The sequence below is a fragment of the Pimephales promelas genome, chromosome 9, assembly GCF_988280905.1.
Source record: "Pimephales promelas chromosome 9, fPimPro1.hap1.1, whole genome shotgun sequence".
Lineage (NCBI taxonomy): Eukaryota > Metazoa > Chordata > Actinopteri > Cypriniformes > Leuciscidae > Pimephales > Pimephales promelas.
The window spans coordinates 38358922-38377096 of NC_142777.1; the positions used below are offsets into that span (position 1 = coordinate 38358922).

At 40.9% G+C, this 18175-nt stretch overlaps 1 protein-coding gene across 5 annotated transcripts in view; it reads right to left on the reverse strand.

Moving 5' to 3' along the window:
* Positions 1 to 591: 591 nt before the first annotated feature.
* The window catches only part of frmpd1b (FERM and PDZ domain containing 1b), a 64599-nt gene continuing 47015 nt past the window's right edge, over positions 592 to 18175 (reverse strand). For all 5 annotated transcript variants that reach the window (XM_089135127.1, XM_089135129.1, XM_089135130.1 and 2 more), the window contains exons 10-17: positions 17183 to 17302; positions 15805 to 15941; positions 15594 to 15720; positions 13883 to 13975; positions 12083 to 12265; positions 10460 to 10604; positions 9334 to 10323; positions 592 to 8488 (exon numbers count right to left, since the gene is read on the reverse strand). In XM_089135127.1, coding sequence (XP_088991253.1) covers positions 5973 to 8488; positions 9334 to 10323; positions 10460 to 10604; positions 12083 to 12265; positions 13883 to 13975; positions 15594 to 15720; positions 15805 to 15941; positions 17183 to 17302 — 4311 coding nt within the window. In that variant the 3' untranslated portion in view covers positions 592 to 5972. The remainder of the gene's footprint in view (positions 8489 to 9333; positions 10324 to 10459; positions 10605 to 12082; positions 12266 to 13882; positions 13976 to 15593; positions 15721 to 15804; positions 15942 to 17182; positions 17303 to 18175) is intronic.

An 18175-nucleotide genomic window follows, 5' to 3' on the forward strand; every position in this document is an offset into this window, starting at 1 on the left:
AGAGTTAGGATGCTGTGTTAAAAGGTAGTTGCCTATGTAGACAGCAAGGGAGGTGATCTACGTTTTGGAACAGCTCCTAAACTCTTAGAAGAAGAGATCCAAGTGAAGCTCGAAAAATTTGAATATGGTGCAAAAGTTACTTAAAAGTTGAAACTAATATATTATATAGACTCATGCAAAGTGAGATTTCAAGTCTTTAATGTCTAACATTTTTGGATGTTGACATGTTTTTGAGTTTTAAACATAATTTAACTGAGTGTAAAATGACCTAAAGCACAGTTTCCTATATATGACGCATTTACAATAGAAAAGAAAACATCTTTCAGTGCTCCCTCTGTCACAAAGCCACAGATCACTGTGTGTGTGTGTGTGTGTGTGTGTGTGTGTGTGTGTGTGTGTGTGCTCAATCCCATCATTACCTCAGTTTGAACTGTGCAAGTCTTCGTCTGAGTTTAATCCAAGGCCTAATCTGTAATCTCCTGCGAACTCACAAACAAATACAGTGTGACAATTCACGCTTTCAGGGACTGGTAGACTTATAAAACACAAAATATTGCAAAATAACAGATGTGAATAACAAATAAAACCAAATAAACATAAAATCACGCAGCGATTTATTAACATGCAAACCTCACAAAACGGGTCAATAACGGTAATATTTCAATATCCCAAAATCAACAGAAATGATGTTGCTAAAGAAAATTTTAAAATAATAATACATTAGTTCCATAGCAATCGTCATTCAAAAATCAAACCTTTATTATCATGAACGCAGTAGAGGGAATGCAAAGCATATTCTCGATCGTCCCTTCTCATTTGAGCTTTTTGTTTTGTGCACTTTGAAAGGCAATCGTCTGCATACGACACGTCTCAATACATACGGTCCTTACAAGCAGTTTTTTTGTTGCTACAAACGCAATGGCAGTTCATAGGACCTTCATATTACAGGAAGATTTCAAGTTCGATATGAAAGTAATTTCTGTGAGAAGAATGAATAATAACACGTTACATATTTGTCTCTTTCCTTCTAATGACAAACTAGCTTTGCGTCATCTGACTTGATAACCACAATCTGTGTGTGTGTGTGTTTGCTTAATGGAGTGTCTAATATGGGTGATAATTCTTTACATTAGAAAATTGCTTCCAGATGGCAAGTAACTTGAACTAAACGAGGATGATGTCATAATTCATCCATTGACCTCAGGTTGGTCATGTGATCTGGGTGATTTAATTATGTATTCTGGACGGAAGTTGCGCTTTTAAACGTGATCTGGAAATGGACATCATTTTAACTGGTCTGAGATCAGATCATGGCAACTGAATATGCTCAAGTACTTTAGAGTATAGATCATATTTTTATGATATACAAATCCTAAATAAGCGTCCTTAGACCTGAAACATACTTAACGTGCTCTGTTGCATAAACAAACCCAGGGGCTGATAGAGTTTCCTTCACATGTCAGATTTGTTGTTGTTCTGGTTGCTGGCTGTAATAACTTGCTCAGCAAGATTCTCTTCAAACGGTTGCTCAGCCATGATAGTAGGCCGTTTACGCTAATGTGCTGCAATGATGCTAAAAAGGCAGTGTGTTATGCGTTACGCTATGAAATTGAGCAGGGGCCTGTACCATGAAGCCGGTTTAGGTGGATAGCCAGGTGTGTGTAAGTTTAGTTAGCACCAACCCTGGGTTTTTGGCACTCTATGAAAGTGGTTTAGCGTGTTCATCGCCATAGTAACTCGCGCTCCACGGCTAACCTGATCTCAAACCGGACTTGGACCAATCAGCTGTGAGCAAAGTGATGCGATAAAGTCACTCCACCTGTTTCCACTCCACATTAAAGCTCAACACAGCAAATGATTTTAAAGACGAAATCGTCTGGCTTTTAGTAGTGCTTACTTAAAATATTAATTTTGTATGATTTAGGTGTATTATGTAATTATTATACCCTTAATCGATCACACATGTACAATTTTATTATTATGCAGAGTTTAAATGAATAATATATAAAGGTAATATAAATACGCTTTCGAATCGATGACTACATGTTCAATTCTCTCTGTATAAACTATATAAACTAACTGGAGACCGTTGTCCTCTTTCATAGTAAACATGTAAATTTGTTTAAATTCTTAATATTTTATGTAACAAGTGAATTGCGCAGCTTCTCTCGTTTCGAATGAGTTTCTCAGGCTGTTCGCGACTGATGATGTCACTCCTAAACTCAGGATCAAAGCCTGAGCTGACAGAGAGCATCATGGGACCAACAAACACTGGTTGGATTGGTTTAGTTTGGTCAACTCTAAACTAATCCTGCAACACTTAGTTTGTTCAACTACCATCATGGTACAGGCCCCAGTTGTCATTAGAAGCAACTGCATTGTGTGGAGCATGTTTCTGGCCTTATGGATGTTTAATACATACGCCACTTTAAAAAACATTTCCTAAACCTTTTTGTTTAAATTAAACAGAAGGCAAAATAAACATATACGCTGCGTTTGCATAATGATGCAATCGAAAAAAAAAAAAACGTTCACAACGATCCTCCAAGATTAAATATAAGGCCTAGGTTTGCCAGGGAAGTCCTCTAAAGTGAAAACATTAGTGATTTACAACAAATTGAAAATTATTTTGATATGTATAAAATGTAAGAAAGTATAATATGTGGAAAATTTCGGATACAAATCGTGAAGCTTGCATAGTCAAAAATGGGGGAAGAGTGAGAATTTGAGTGGTTTGGCTATCGGTGGGATTGCTACAGTAACATGGTGACAACGTTGTTGTGTAAACACGCCCCAATTGTGCTATTGCGTCTTTGGACCACACCAATCTCCGTGGTTGACAGTCAGCTGATAAGTCAATATAAAAACGAACATCAAAAGCCAAACCCGACACGCCGACATGGTTACAAAAATCCCAAACGGCCACACTTCTATTGCCATCAACTCTCATTCTACAGTCAGGAAAACCTATTGTAGACTGAATGAAATGAAAGTCCTTTGGATCGTCTGTTGAGACGCTACTGCATAAGTATTTGGGTTTTTTAGTGTTTTGTCCCAGCATCTACTGTTGACAGCAACATGGTGTCGGCCCAGATCCAGCCGCGTTTCCACCGCAATTACCAGGAACTATTTGTCCCAGGAACTTTTTCCCCCCAGACCGCTTGCTTACTGCGTTTACAACGCGGGCTAAAGTACCGGTCCAGGGCGGGAAGATTATGTAGTGACGTTGAACTGCGTGCGACTGCTCTTCCTAGCCTGCGCGTTTGATTTGAGTTTTGTATGGAGGAGATTCAAGCTGTGCTGCTTTTGTGTGCGATTGGTTTACTAACGAGGTAATTAACAAAAAGCGTATTCAGAAAGCTTGTAATGCTAGATATTAAAAGTAGACGTTTGTTATCAGCGGACATTGACCGTGAGATGGATGGGACGATCGCGCGCCATCGGGCACAAAGAATAGCGTGGCGAGAACCAATCAGCATGTTCGGCGCACAAGTCCCACCCCGAAAGTTCCTGAACTCTGAAAAAGTACCACCTCGCCAGCAGGGACTTTCTGGTGGGGGAGATTTTTACCCGGAACTTCATTTAGACCCTGGTTCCTGCGGTGTAAACACAGCGAGAACCACCCCAAAGTTCCTAGTTCCTGCGGTGGAAACGCGGCTTATCTGATACACATGGATTCCACACGACCCAGATGTAGGCCCGATCTGGTACACATGGATTCCTCATGAACGAGATCCAGCCCATATCTAATACACATGGATTCCACATCTGGTACACATGGAATCCACACGGCCCAGATGTAGACCAGATCTAGTACACATGGATTCCACACGGCCCACATCTGGTACACATGGAAACATTATGGCCCAGATCCGGCCCACATCTAGTACACATGGATTCCACACGGCCCAATTGTAGACCGAACTAGTACACATGGATTCCACACGGCCCACATCTGGTCCACATGGAAACCACATGGTCCACATCTGGTACACATGGAAACATTATGGCCCAGATCCGGCCCACATCTGGTCCACATGGAAACCACACGGCCCACATCTGGTCCACATGGAAACCACACGGCCCACATCTGGTCCACATGGAAACCACACGGCCCACATCTGGTACACATGGAAACATTATGGCCCAGATCCGGCCAACATCTGGTCCACATGGAAACCACACGGTCCACATCTGGTACACATGGAAACATTATGGCCCAGATCCGGCCAACATCTGGTCCACATGGATTCCACACGGCCCAGATGTAGACCGAACTAGTACACATGGATTCCACACGGCCCACATTTGGTACAGATGGAAACATTATGGCCCAGATCCGGCCAACATCTGGTACACATGGAAACATTATGGCCCAGATCCGGCCCACATCTGGTCCACATGGATTCCACACGGTCCACATCTGGTACACATGGAAACATTATGGCCCAGATCCGGCCAACATCTGGTCCACATGGATTCCACACGGCCCAGATGTAGACCGAACTAGTACACATGGATTCCACATGGCCCACATTTGGTACACATGGAAACATTATGGCCCAGATCCGGCCAACATCTGGTCCACATGGATTCCACACGGCCCAGATGTAGACCGAACTAGTACACATGGAATCCACACGGTCCACATCTGGTACACATGGAAACATTATGGCCCAGATCCGGCCCACATCTGATACACATGAGCCGCTTTCCGACCGGAGGGACTTTTGCAGTTCCTAAAACCTAACATTCCTATAACCCTTTTTTTCTCGTGTTCCGACCGGACTAAATTGGGGATTTTTTAGTTCCTCAGACCGTAGTTCCTATAACTCTTTCAGTACCTAGTCTAGAGCGAGGACTTTTTTAGTTCCCTTTCCCTAGGTCTACGTTGATTGGTTCAACTTATAAGCCATGCCCACTGTCAACACGGAACTTGTAGTCTGCCATACGCGGTGTGTTTTTGCAAAACATTACAACGAGGATTAAGACAAACATAACGCATTCAACCAGCCAATTGCTAATGCTAGCTAAACTTACCCGTCGTTTTGTTTGCCTCCTACGCTCGGCTCTTTTATCTTCTTCCATCATATTACTTAATATCATATTACGCTGGAGCCTTCGTCTTCTGTGTTTCTCTGTACAGAACTCAAGCATAATCTTTAAACGCCGCCGTTCGTTCTCTGTTATTAAGGTCCCGGCAAGGCAGAATAGGAACATTGCAATAGCCTCCTCCATGCTGGTTTGTTGTTGTTGTATGTGGCCGCAAGACCGTCGCCGTGCTTGCGCTACCCCTCCTACCAGTTCCTATGGCCACTTGGCCAGTGCGAACGCAAGCAGCAAAACCGAGTTTGGGGGAGAGTAGTTCTTAGAACTGTTTAGAGCAGTTCCTATAACTAAGTTCCTGTAACTACTTGGTCGGAAAGCGGCTATGGATTCCACACGGCTCAGATGTGGGCCAACACTATGTTGCTGTCTGGGGTGTCTGTTCACTTTGTTCCTTCAATCTGTAAAGAGCAGCACAACTAAACTAAACTAAACGTGAAAACGAGTGAAGCTTCATAACACTGTTTAACTCAGTTAGAGCAAGAGGTAGGGATTCACATACACCCAAAACAAACAAAATGCAGGTATGGCAAGTTAGAAACCACGGTGCACATATACTGTATGTAAAAAATAAATACATACTACAGACTGTACATACATCAGGAATTAAAGAACTGTTAGAAAATAGCTATGTCCGAATGCATAATTCCAGTACGTTTATAGGGAGACTTGGCAAGACAAACAGGTTAACATGTAACAGTCCTCACTTGTTAATTCGCTAACTGTGTGTGTGTTCACGGCACTTACTATTACTCTTGTGTGCCAGCACACAATCCGTTTTTAGATGCCAGAAAGGCATCGCTACTTTAAGTACAATTCTCTGCTCGCTCGCTACGATCCCTTGAGAGGGTCCCGGAAGGTACAGTTTAAAAGTTCAGAGGTACATTTCCATTGTCTATGTCTGGTGTCCGTGTCCGAAACAGTTGTGTGAGCGAGAAGACTGTTGAGATGAGAACCGTACACTGCTTGGCCAAGAGTCTGACACCCTCGCCCTCTCTTGCTGTTTCTACAGCACCTACAAACTCCTTATACAGGTCCACGATCTCCTCAAGCTTCCCAAGCGCCTCATCTGCATCAATATCCCCATGACATCCTCCGCAGTCCGAACAGGGAACTCGCATGCAGGTTGAGGCAAGTTGCACTAGAGCTTCAAAGCTGTTCCCGAGTGACACGAGAGCATCGTCAGGTGCCCATCCTACCCGTGTGGCTCTCTGGCATCCCGATGCCAACCTTCGTGCCTCCGTCTGAACCAGGCATCTCTCGGTTTCTGAAAGCGAATGCCTATTCACGTTGTCATTTTTGCATTCCCCCTTGAGGGTTGGAGGGTGTACAGTAGAAGGTCCTTTCTTCAACACTAAAATAAGTTCATTAATGTCTCGCTGCAAACAGGCATAGCCGTCTTTAAGCCCTGCACCTTTCTGACGGGTAGCATAATGGCGGCCTTGCAAAAAGCTGAGGGGGTTGTCTATTGGTCCGTAGTGGTCTAGAGTCAGAGATTCCAGGGGTCTGGGCGGGATCAGGAGTGGACTGAGTTCTGAGGATGTGGATAAGGGACGAGGGGAATCTCTGAGTAGGGATAGGACATTTGGAGAGGGACCAGAGAGGGTTGCAGGGGAGGCACCTGGGGTGGGTTGAGGTGGTTTACTGATCTGGTTTCGACGGGAGAATTCGTATACGGTCAGATCATCGTCAAAGCCGCAGTTGTCCTCTGTATCTCCGCTGAAACAGTTGGCGTAGACTGTATGGCAGCCACATGCGTCACGGTTTGTAGAGGACAGAGGGGAAGCATTGTCAAGTCGAATCTCTGAAGGGTTGCCTTTGTGTGATTGAGGTTGTTCGGACTTGCAGGTCCCAAAATGCCGGTGCAACTCTGAGGCTTCAGTGGACAATTTCTGCCTCAGGTCAGGATGGCTTGACGACATCGGAGGTTTCCCATTGATGTCCTTCACGGGAGTTGTGGACACTTCCTCCGGTCCGTCTTTGAGCTTCACAATGACTACTTCAGCATCTTTCTCTTTCCAGTCAATCAAAGATGGCACTGAAGTGGCCTTGGGGGACACCTTTAATTCGTGATTCACACCTGTCCCATTGGTTGCTTTATTACCTGCTGATGAAATAGTGTTGCTGAGTGCTACTGTCCCCAAGATCTCTTGGGAACGGGTGAGGTACCAGGGCATATCTTGAATTTTTCCACGCAAGGCTGTGGCAGACAGACGTCCGGACGAGCCTGTTCTGCTGGGGAAACTAGTCCCGGTTTGAGTTGGATCTTCAGGAACAATATTCACAGACTGAACTGAGGGAGAAGGTAAGGGAGATGGAGATGGGGTAGGAGTGGTTGAAGCACTTGTCGGTTTGACTGTAGAGCTTTTAGCCTTTAGTTCAGTTCTTAGGTTCTCATGACTAAGTGAAACACCCTTACTCAGTGTAGAGGGTGGGGAGGTACTGGAACCATTTCTCTGAGACCAGGGGTGTAGAGAAAGACCATTGGGGGGAACTTTTGCCTTTTCCCCAGGTTTTTGTAACTGGGCATCAACTTCCTTTGAGGGTGGGAGACCATTGGGGGGAACTTTTGCCTTTTCCCCAGGTTTTTGTAACTGGGCATCAACTTCCAGTGAGGGTGGCTGTAAACCAATGAATGAAGGCTTGGGAGGAATTGGAGGCTTTGTGTTAATCTGGAGGACTTTATTTTCTGTTTTTATAGTTTCAAGGGAGTCTGATGATCGTTGTTGTAGAGGAGCCTTTTTGTCTGCTGTTATTTTCCCAAATTCAGTTGTTCCTTTGGCATTTGTTGGCTCTTTCTGACTTGGCTTAATGTCTTGACTAAGTCCTTCAAGATCCACATGATTTGGAATAGTCTTCTTTTCTAGACAAGCTGGGATATGGTCAGATATTCCATTTTGATGTCTGGGTCCATTTTGAAGAGTCTCCAGGTCTACCAAGTTCTGCTGGGGAAGGGTAGATTGGCGTACAGCCGTAATTATTGAGGAAGACATTGGTGGTCCAGGGCCCGTGACTGGTTTAAACTCCATGGTTTCTGGCTCCATCTCCAGAAGGTGAGCATTTCGGCCAGGGATGTCCCCATTGCAGTGCTGGGCTTTCTGACCCGTAGAGTGGTTAGCAGAGAAAGGTTTAGGCTCCACAGGTGTAGGTTTAGGGGGCAAAATCATTGAGGGCTGATGGACCTCCAATTCAGGGTTCTTAGACTCAGGGATCCGAGGGGTGAAATGGTTGGCAAGTGAAGGTTTTTCTTTGACGTCCTCTGCTTCCGCACTGTCCTCCTCTTTGCTAGCTCTGAATTCAGGAGCTTTTATCTCGTCCACAATAACCTTGAGGTCATAAACGCTAAGAGAAGGATGCATGTTCTGAGAATTTGAGCTTTTCTCTGCAAAAGAAGAAGAGGTATGAGAGACTTGTACGTTTGATGAAAAAGCATCAATAAAAACTAGAGCCCGACCGATTTTGGAGGCCGATACCAATACAAATATTTTTGGGTTTTAAAATCCGATATTCCGATATATCGGCCGATATTTTATTTTTTTTCTATATTTTTTTTAAACTGGACATGATAGTCACAAATTTTGTCATGCTTAATTGAGTTAAGAGAACTGATGGGGATGAACTTTTAATTGTTATTCAAGCAATGTATGTATCGTGAACAACTCAACGAGAGAGTAGAGTGCCCTCTGGTGGAAAAACTATACAACTCCCAACACTCATGACATGGTTCAAGCGTGTTTCATCTGTTTTATGTTATTTTTGAAATATTCATTTATCGGCCATTATAACTGCCGATACCGATAGTTTGGAAAGTCCCTAATATCGGCCGATAATATCGGTCTGCCGATATATCGGTCTGGCTCTAATAAAAACCTAGATATTTAACATTTTAAAGGAATATTCCAGGTTCAATACTTGTGGTAATAATATCGATTACCTTCAGAAACATAAATTTGACTCATTACTCAGCAAAAATCATGTAAAATAAATGCAAAAATAATTTAGACAAATTTACAAATTAAATTTACATTTCTGCTTCCACGTTTAATTTCAAGTGCTTTAACATAACAGTAATTTTAGCTTGTTTTTTTTTTTTGGGAGGGACCAGTCAAAACATCTTTCTCTATTGCGTTCATCTGTTGCCGATGGAGCTCAACTTGTATTGAACCTGGAACAGTCCTCTAAGGAATGCACATGTTTTCTGGTAAAAAAAAAAGATGGTTCACTAACCTGTGAGGCCTTGGTCTGTGATGGGAGGGGTAAATCGATCTTGGGCATCATAAAATTCATCCTCCGATGAATAACTGTCCCTAGAGCCTTTTGTTTTTTCAGGGACATCTGAGGACACAGTTCCCTTCAGCACAGATTGTGCTTTTATTTTTGAAGATGGTCCCTGTGGTTTAGCTTCATTTGCCTGGTTCTTTGGGAAGCTGTTTCCCTCTTGTCTACATGCTGGATTGTTGTGAATCCTGGTGAAGAGAGCCTGAAAGTTCACTCCTGCTAACTTAGCATTTATGCTGTTAGCGGTACAGGAGGCTAACACTGCCTCAAATTCTGCTGACATGGTGGAAATGTGATCGTCATCGTCCTCCTCGCTCAATGCATCGTCGCTGGCCGCAGGCGGACTCGGCAAGCTGTCTGACATTTGCGAGAGTTCAGAGAAGCACATACCTGAGTTATTATCGTAGGTCAGGTCACGAGGCCGTCCGGGTTTGTTTGAACTGCCCCTGTCATGCAAACGCTCTGACACCTCTAAGAGGTAAGGGTGATGGACATCCAAACTTGAGGCCCCAGATACAAGACCAGAACTTGGCTTTTCTTCCAGAGAGACATCCATTTGGCCAAGCCCGCCAATGGCTGCCTTGATACTCTCCTCTAGTGCATTCAACGAGTTACTGGACAGACTGGAGAAGCTGCTGTTGACCCGAGGGTCCGTGTACCATCCAGTCTCCAACAGGGCGTCCATTCTCATGGCGTAATCCTCATCTCCAAAAGACTCTGCCTTGCTCGCCTCGTCTCCTTCATCCTCTAAAAAGGGATGTGTTACAATCACTCTGACTCTTTCTGCTTCCGCTTCGCTTTTTCCCTCGGCTTCCTCTCCTTCCTCCGTTCCATCATTTGTATGAGTGGATATAGTGTCTTCAGTGTCCAGCAGTCCCTCCATGGCATAGTCATCCTCTGAACAGTCTTCAGAATCGCTCCCACATCGAGAAACATACCCTACACCAACACATTAAAAGAAAGATGAGTTTTAAGAGAGAATTATTGACTACAGGGGGACTTTAATGGCTTCAGAAAACTTGAATTAAACAGTGCAAGAGAGAAAAAAAGGTCATGTCATATTACATGCCAGTACCTTCTTCCGCCGGAATGCGTCGCATTTTAGGTCTCGGTCCCCAGCGAAAAACATTGATGTTTGGGTCCACCAGCAGTTTGCAGTATCCGGCCAGGAGACAGGACAGGTCTTTCGCTGCTACGGACTCCATTAACAGGGCAATAGGCTGGAAGTTGCAGGAGAAAGAGATCGTCTGATAGTTTGTTTATATTGAAAAGGAGAGATAAAAACATATTTCTGTCCCTGGGCTTTTATCCACACCTGTATGTTTTGAAGGCCCAGTTTCAGCAATTTAAAGGGATAGTTCAATCAAAATTAAAATTAGCCCATGATTTACTCACCCTGAAGTCATCCTAGGTGTAATGACTTTCTTCTTTCAGGCGAATACAATCGGAGTTATATTAAAAAATGTCCTGGCTCTTCCAAGCTTTATAATTGCAATAAACTGTTTTTTAAGTCCATAAAAGTGCATCTATCCATCATAAATGTGGATCTATCCATCATAAAAGTGCATCTGTCCATCATAAAAATGCATCTATCCATGATAAAAGTGCATCTGTCCATCATAAAAGTGCATCTGTCCATCATAAAAGTGCATCTGTCCATCATAAGTGCATCCGTCCATCATAAAAGTGCATCTATCCATCATAAAAGTGCATCTGTCCATCATAAAAGTGCATCTATCCATCATAAAAGTGCATCTATCCATCATAAAAGTGCATCTATCCATCATAAAAGTGCATCTATCCATCATAAAAGTGCATCTATCCATCATAAAAGTTCATCTATCATCATAAAAGTGCATCTGTCCATCATAAAAGTGCATCTATCCATCATAAAAGTGCATCTATCCATCATAAAAGTGCATCTATCCATCATAAAAGTGCATCTGTCCATCATAAAAGTGCATCTGTCCATCATAAAAGTGCATCTGTCCATCATAAAAGTGCATCTATCCATCATAAAAGTGCATCTATCCATCATAAAAGTGCATCTGTCCATCATAAAAGTGCATCTGTCCATCATAAAAGTGCATCTGTCCATCATAAAAGTGCATCTGTCCATCATAAAAGTGCATCTATCCATCATAAAAGTGTATCTGTCCATGATAAAAGTGCATCTGTCCATCATAAAAGTGCATCTATCCATCATAAAAGTGCATCTATCCATCATAAAAGTGCATCTATCCATCATAAAAGTGCATCTGTCCATCATAAAAGTTCATCTATCATCATAAAAGTGCATCTGTCCATCATAAAAGTGCATCTATCCATCATAAAAGTGCATCTATCCATCATAAAAGTGCATCTGTCCATCATAAAAGTGCATCTTTCCATCATAAAAGTGCATCTATCCATCATAAAAGTGCTCCACAGGTTAATAAAGACCTTCTGAAGTGAAGCGATGCGTTTGTGTAAGAAAAATATTCATATTTAAAACTTAAAATAACTTTTATGAACTTCAAAACAGAAACACTAATTCACTGCCATTATAAAGCTTGGAAGAGTCCGGACATTTTTAAATATAACTCTGACTGTATTCGTCTGAAGGAAGAACGGATGACATCAGGGTGAGTAAATCATCTTTGGGTGAACGATCCCTTTAACAATGTTAATTTGAATCTGTTGGCACACGTGTACACACCTGGATGTCCTGCAGGTAAATCTTCACCATGCTGACTCGGTCAGACTCTGAGAGCACTTCTATTCGGGTGATGTAGTGGAAGTCAATGATGGTGGAGATCATGTTGAGCTGGTGATTTAGTATTTGACTGATCCCGTATCTCGCTCCCACAAGCAAACTCACCAGCGACTCCCTGTCCTGCAGCTGTAAGACACACATTTACACCAATGTTCATTAATATATAAAGGATATAGGTAGCCCATATCACGCTCTTTTACAGTGATGTGTTTCAGGCTCTACTAGATTATTCTCCATTGTTGCGGCTCCTCTCTTCCCAGTCTGCCAGTAACGCTCTGTTTACTTCCTGTCTCCTCCTTCTGAAAGCACACTCTGCTCTGATTGGTCGGCTGGATCAGTGTTGTGATTGGTCGAGTGCTTTAGTGTGTTTGGGAAAGTCCCGCCCCCTTCCATAACCACCAGTTTAACACACTACTAACTAACTCAACCAGGCCACGCCCCTTTATTCTGCGCATTAATTATTATAATGAGGAATATTGTGGCGTGTTCGTTCCCGGGAGAAACTCCAGACTACAATGGAGGCGTTTCAGGAGTTCAGGAACACTGACACTCATATAGAGAAGAACTGGAGCGTTTTACACACTAGAGAAAGATGAATGGAAAACAGTAGGTCGTCTTTATCTGATTCATGAATGAACTAATCCTATGAGCAAGGTCTTTTTAACGAATCACTCGTTTCAGGGTTTATTTTTATGCCATTGCGAAAGACGCAGCTATTTTATCCAAATCTCTTCCCGCCTAGAACAGCCAGCTTATATAACATGATCAAAATTAATATCCTTGAAAATGGGAGGATGCTTGACAAGATTTTATCCAGCGTAACATTATCTTCCAAAAAGAGATAAAAAAAAGAGGAAATTTACTTGGGAAAAATGCAATAAGGTTCTTCATAACCCCCAATAAAATATGCAAACTGGGAATCAAAAGGCTGGTGAATGCTGGAGAAAATGTGCAAATATAATGGCAGGATCTGAATAGAGAAATGCAATGAGTGAAATCTTGAGTATAACTTTAAAACAGAAATTGTAAATGATGTGGAAGTGGTTGAAAAGAGATGAAAAGATCACATTGGCTACAGAAAATAAGTAAAAAAGTGTAACCCTTGACATAATGTATTGCAGAATTTGATCGAATCATGTAATCATGAATGTGACCAGTGCATGTCTATGGATGTGTGTGTACATGTGTACACAAGTATATGTTATGATGAGTACATACATATGTATTGTAAGTTAGTGCTGGGCGGTGTACCGGTCCATACCGATACTGGGGTTTATTTTTGTTATGATATTAATATTTAATATTCCACAATACTATGTTGCTTAAACACTGTCGCACTGGTGATGCCATGAAAACCGAGCGTTTTTCAGCTAGGGTAGAAAATAGCCTATTATTTATTCATTTTGATGGTTTTTATTGTAAAAACCAAGCGAACATCATAAGTTGAACTCAGACAACACAATGAAATTATTTAAAAAGCCAGTTCGTGACCCCTTTAAAACTAGTGTGGAACCCAATATTCACTCAAGACAGTAATAAAAGGCATTCTAACCCAAATAATAATACCGTCATATATCGGAATTCGCCCAGCACTATTGTGAATGTTTTTTTATTTTTTATTTCTTTCTTTTATGTATTTGTATGGTAAAAAAAATAAATAAATAAAAAGAGAGGCAAATAAACACAGCGTGTCTGTGTCAAATACATTCCTGCTGAGTGCGTCAGGTGCAGGACGTCTCTCACCAGCATGGTGGCGCTGTAGCTCCTCCCACTGTACGACATCAGCTCCGCCATCTGGGTCAGATAGGCCAGCCGGGCCTGAGACGCAGAGATCACCTGAGGGGGCGACAGAGAGGCTCAGCAGTGGGATGCGCACGCTAAATACACATTCGACACGGAAACCCAGAGTGTTTGATTAAATGTGCAGGATATAACCTACAGGATCATCTTTGACACAATATACATATAAATATGTGCATATAAAAATATAAATATAAATATACACACTGCCGTTCAAAAGTTTGGGATCGGTAAGATTTTTATGTTTTTAGAAGTCTCTTCTGCTCACCAAAGCTGCATTTATTTGATTAAAAAAAACTAATATTGTTAAATATTATTACAATTTAAAATAACCGTTTTCTATTTTTATATATTTTAAAGTGTAATTTATTCCTGTGATCAAAGCTGAATTTATCATCATTACTCCAGTCTTCAGTGTCACATGATCCTTCACAAATTACTCTAATATGATGATTTGATGCGCAAGAAATATGATTATTATCAGTGATTTGATTATCAGAAACAGTTATGCGCAATTTTAGAAGTCTTCTATGGAAGCTTGTTTCCGCCACTGAATAAATAAAAAAATAATAATAATTGCGACAATTGTGAGATATGAAGTCGCAATTCTGAGAAATAAAGTCGCAATTCTGAGAAATAAATCGCAATTCTGAGAAATAAAGTCGCAATTCTGAGAAATAAATCGCAATTCTGAGAAATAAAGTCGCAATTCTGAGAAATAAATCACAATTCTGAGAAATAAATCACAATTCTGAGAAATAAAGTCACAATTCTGAGAAATAAAGTCGCAATTCTGAGAAATAAATCGCAATTCTGAGAAATAAATCACAATTCTGAGAAATAAAGTCACAATTCTGAGAAATAAATCACAATTCTGAGAAATAAAGTCACAATTCTGAGAAATAAATCACAATTCTGAGAAATAAATCACAATTCTGAGAAATAAATCACAATTCTGAGAAATAAAGTCACAATTCTGAGAAATAAAGTCGCAATTCTGAGAAATAAATCACAATTCTGAGAAATAAATCACAATTCTGAGAAATAAAGTCACAATTCTGAGAAATAAATCACAATTCTGAGAAATAAATCACAATTCTGAGAAATAAAGTCACAATTCTGAGAAATAAATCGCAATTCTGAGAAATAAAGTCGCAATTGCAAGAAAAAAAGACAGAATCAAGACTTTTTTCTCATAATTGTGAGTTTACATCTTGCAATTCCGACTTTATAACATAATTGCGAGTTTATATCTTGAAATTCTGACATCTTTTCTCACAATTATGATATAAACTCGCAATTGCGTCTTATCAGGCCAATTCTAAGGAAAAAAAAGACTTAACTTTTTTTCCCCTCAGAATAGTTTATATCTGACATTTCTAAACACGCAATTGCGACTATATAAATCAAATCTGACTTTATAACATGCAATTGAGCCTTTATTTCTCAGAATTGCGTGTTATAAAGTCAGAATTACGAGATGTAAACTCGCAACTGTGAGAAAAATAGTCAAAATTACCTTTTTTAATTTTCATTCTGTGGCAGAAACAAGCTTCAATAGTCTTCTCTTAAAAATCTTACCGATCCCAAACTTATATATATCTATATCTTTTATCTACCGCATGGCTTATCACACACACACACACACACACACCTTCTGCCGTGGCTCTAGCAGTGACTGGATCTTCTTCATGTGGTGATTGAGAGCTTTCCGCAGATCTTTCTCTCTCATGTTCCTCAGCAGGGTGGGAGAGATGAAGCTCTCTAAGCCAAACTCCTTACTGACACACACGCACACACACGCATGTTTAATGACAGTTTTATAATGCATCAGAGTATCTGTGAGTGTATCCGTGCGCTCTTACACAACACTCTTAACGGAGGCTCTCGTCGTCTGTCCGCAGCTCGCCAGTTTCTCGTGCATGTGGAGAGCGGCGAGTCTCAGCGCTGTGTTGCATTTCATCTCTACAGCGTAGCGTTCCTGTAACACATCTCCCACACTCTACACACACACACACACACGTACAACAGGGTTACTATAGTTCAAGAGGACCTGTGAAGTCATGATTAGAACATGTTTTCATGATGGATTTAACCCTTGTGCATCAATTAAAAAAGTTACACAGGTAAAAAGAGGACAAAAATGTCCATGTCAACAAAACTGTCATAAAAACGACTTAAATTTGGTATCATTTTAAAGAAGACCCTTCGCAGATTATTGCTGAAGTGAAAAAATAATAATAAGTAAATCCAAAAAAAAGTTATATAGGTATAAGTTTATGAAAATTATTTATAAAAAATATTTTACATAAAATATATATTTTATAAATCAGGTTGAACTCAAAACTGCAATAAAATCAAAGCCATTAATCTAAATAGGTTGTGTTCCAAATTTGAGGTTGATTTCTCAATAAATGAGCTTTCGGTAACAGTTTGTTTGGGTGTAGTAACATATTTTCCCCATCGGGTGGCAGCAAAACCCCACTGGAGCTCACAGTGACTTCTCTCTCAGTCTTACAAACACACACATATTTTTTAATAACACACATACTAACCACACTCTGACATCCATACCAACACACCCACACAAATATCGTTGCATAATTTATCCAGTTGGCTCTATAATATGCCGAAGCAGAAAACAGGAATAAAGTGATATTTGTTTTATAGGCCAAACTTAAAAAAAATGAAACCATCTGATAAAAAAAAAGTAAAAAATAAACATTTGAAGCCTTGCCATCAGAATGAAAGCCTCTAAACAAAGATTGCATAATTTTATAGTTAACTAAACCGGGGATTAAAAATGGCAGTTTTAATGGGGACATTTTTGTCCAAAAGGTGCTGAGAGGGAGTATTTTTTATACCTAATGCAAAAAATATATTTTTTTAAGAAAATAACGGTGAAATAGTAAAATTCCAATAAAAATACACACCTGTGCCAAGTTTTTTGCAGTTAGCTTTAACACAGGCAAAGTGATCAAAAAAACAAAACTGAAAAGGACAAAAATGTCCACAAGGATGCACAAGGGTTAACACACGGCCGCGCCGCTAACACACACCCGGACCAATGCAGCGCCAGGCGCGACGCTAGTGTGTTATGCTAGTTTCAGCCCGACGCAGTTTTCATTTTCAAGTCCGTTTCAGTAGCAAATGCATTTGAGCTTCAGACCGTGGGCTTAGATGGTTAAAATGGCCCCTGAGTGTGTGTTATTGTCCCCATATGTGAGTAGTGCAGTGTGTGACCTGGTGGAAGAGGTACTCGAAGGCCACGGGATCGTCCTGCAGGAGCTCCATGGGGTCTCGTGGGATGAAGCAGACCCTGAACAGACACCTGTAGTCGTGCGAATCCTTCTTCTGCACCACCTGGAGGAGCACAACACCTCGAGCGCTTATTACAAACTCCACTGGTGCAGTTATAGTTATATAGTGCTAGAAAATGGTGTCTTCATGCATGCATAGCACTTGTCTTAGGAAGTTACTCACAATCTAAAGTGATTTAACTGCAGTATTTTACGGAAAGATCCTTCCCAAAAAAAATTCACATCAGGAAGTTTTATTATTACATTCAGAAACAAATATTTTGCCTTTGCACTCATTATTAACAACATTTATTATAAACACCAAGAGTAAATCAATATACAGCAGTCAACATTTGAAGTGGATCAAAAAAAAGTTGTCGTAAGATAAGAACGGGTATTGTTCAAAATTCATGAAAGGTTTTGATCCACTTCTAATGTTGACTACTGTAGTTTAAGCAAAACTTTGAGTAGCGGCGAGTGTGAAATACAAATAACTTGGGCTGAAGTACCGTATGTTAATTGCATTATATCAGTTGCTTTGGATTATAACACGGAACGGCGGTGCACTCGTATCACTATGAGTGGGAGAAAGTGCAACAGCAATATGGCGGATTAAGTCCCGCCTCCTACAGAAAAGAGCCAATCACTGATTGTTAAATCGCAGATTAATCTTAGAAGCTCCAGTCTCTATAAATACAGTCAGTTTCTGAGACGCCGGGAAAACACTGCTTTCTGTCATGATTCGGGCATTTAGAAACAAAATCTATGAGACGGTGGTTGTCAGATTTCATTGGTGTTTCAAATGTGAAATTTAATCGTAATCTTTTTGATTTTTGGAGAATTTAATGTTTCGCCATTCAAAGAGTGAAAGTACTTGTCAAAAGAGCCTTTATTAGTTATAATTGTGATGATTATGGATTACAGATTATGAAAACCT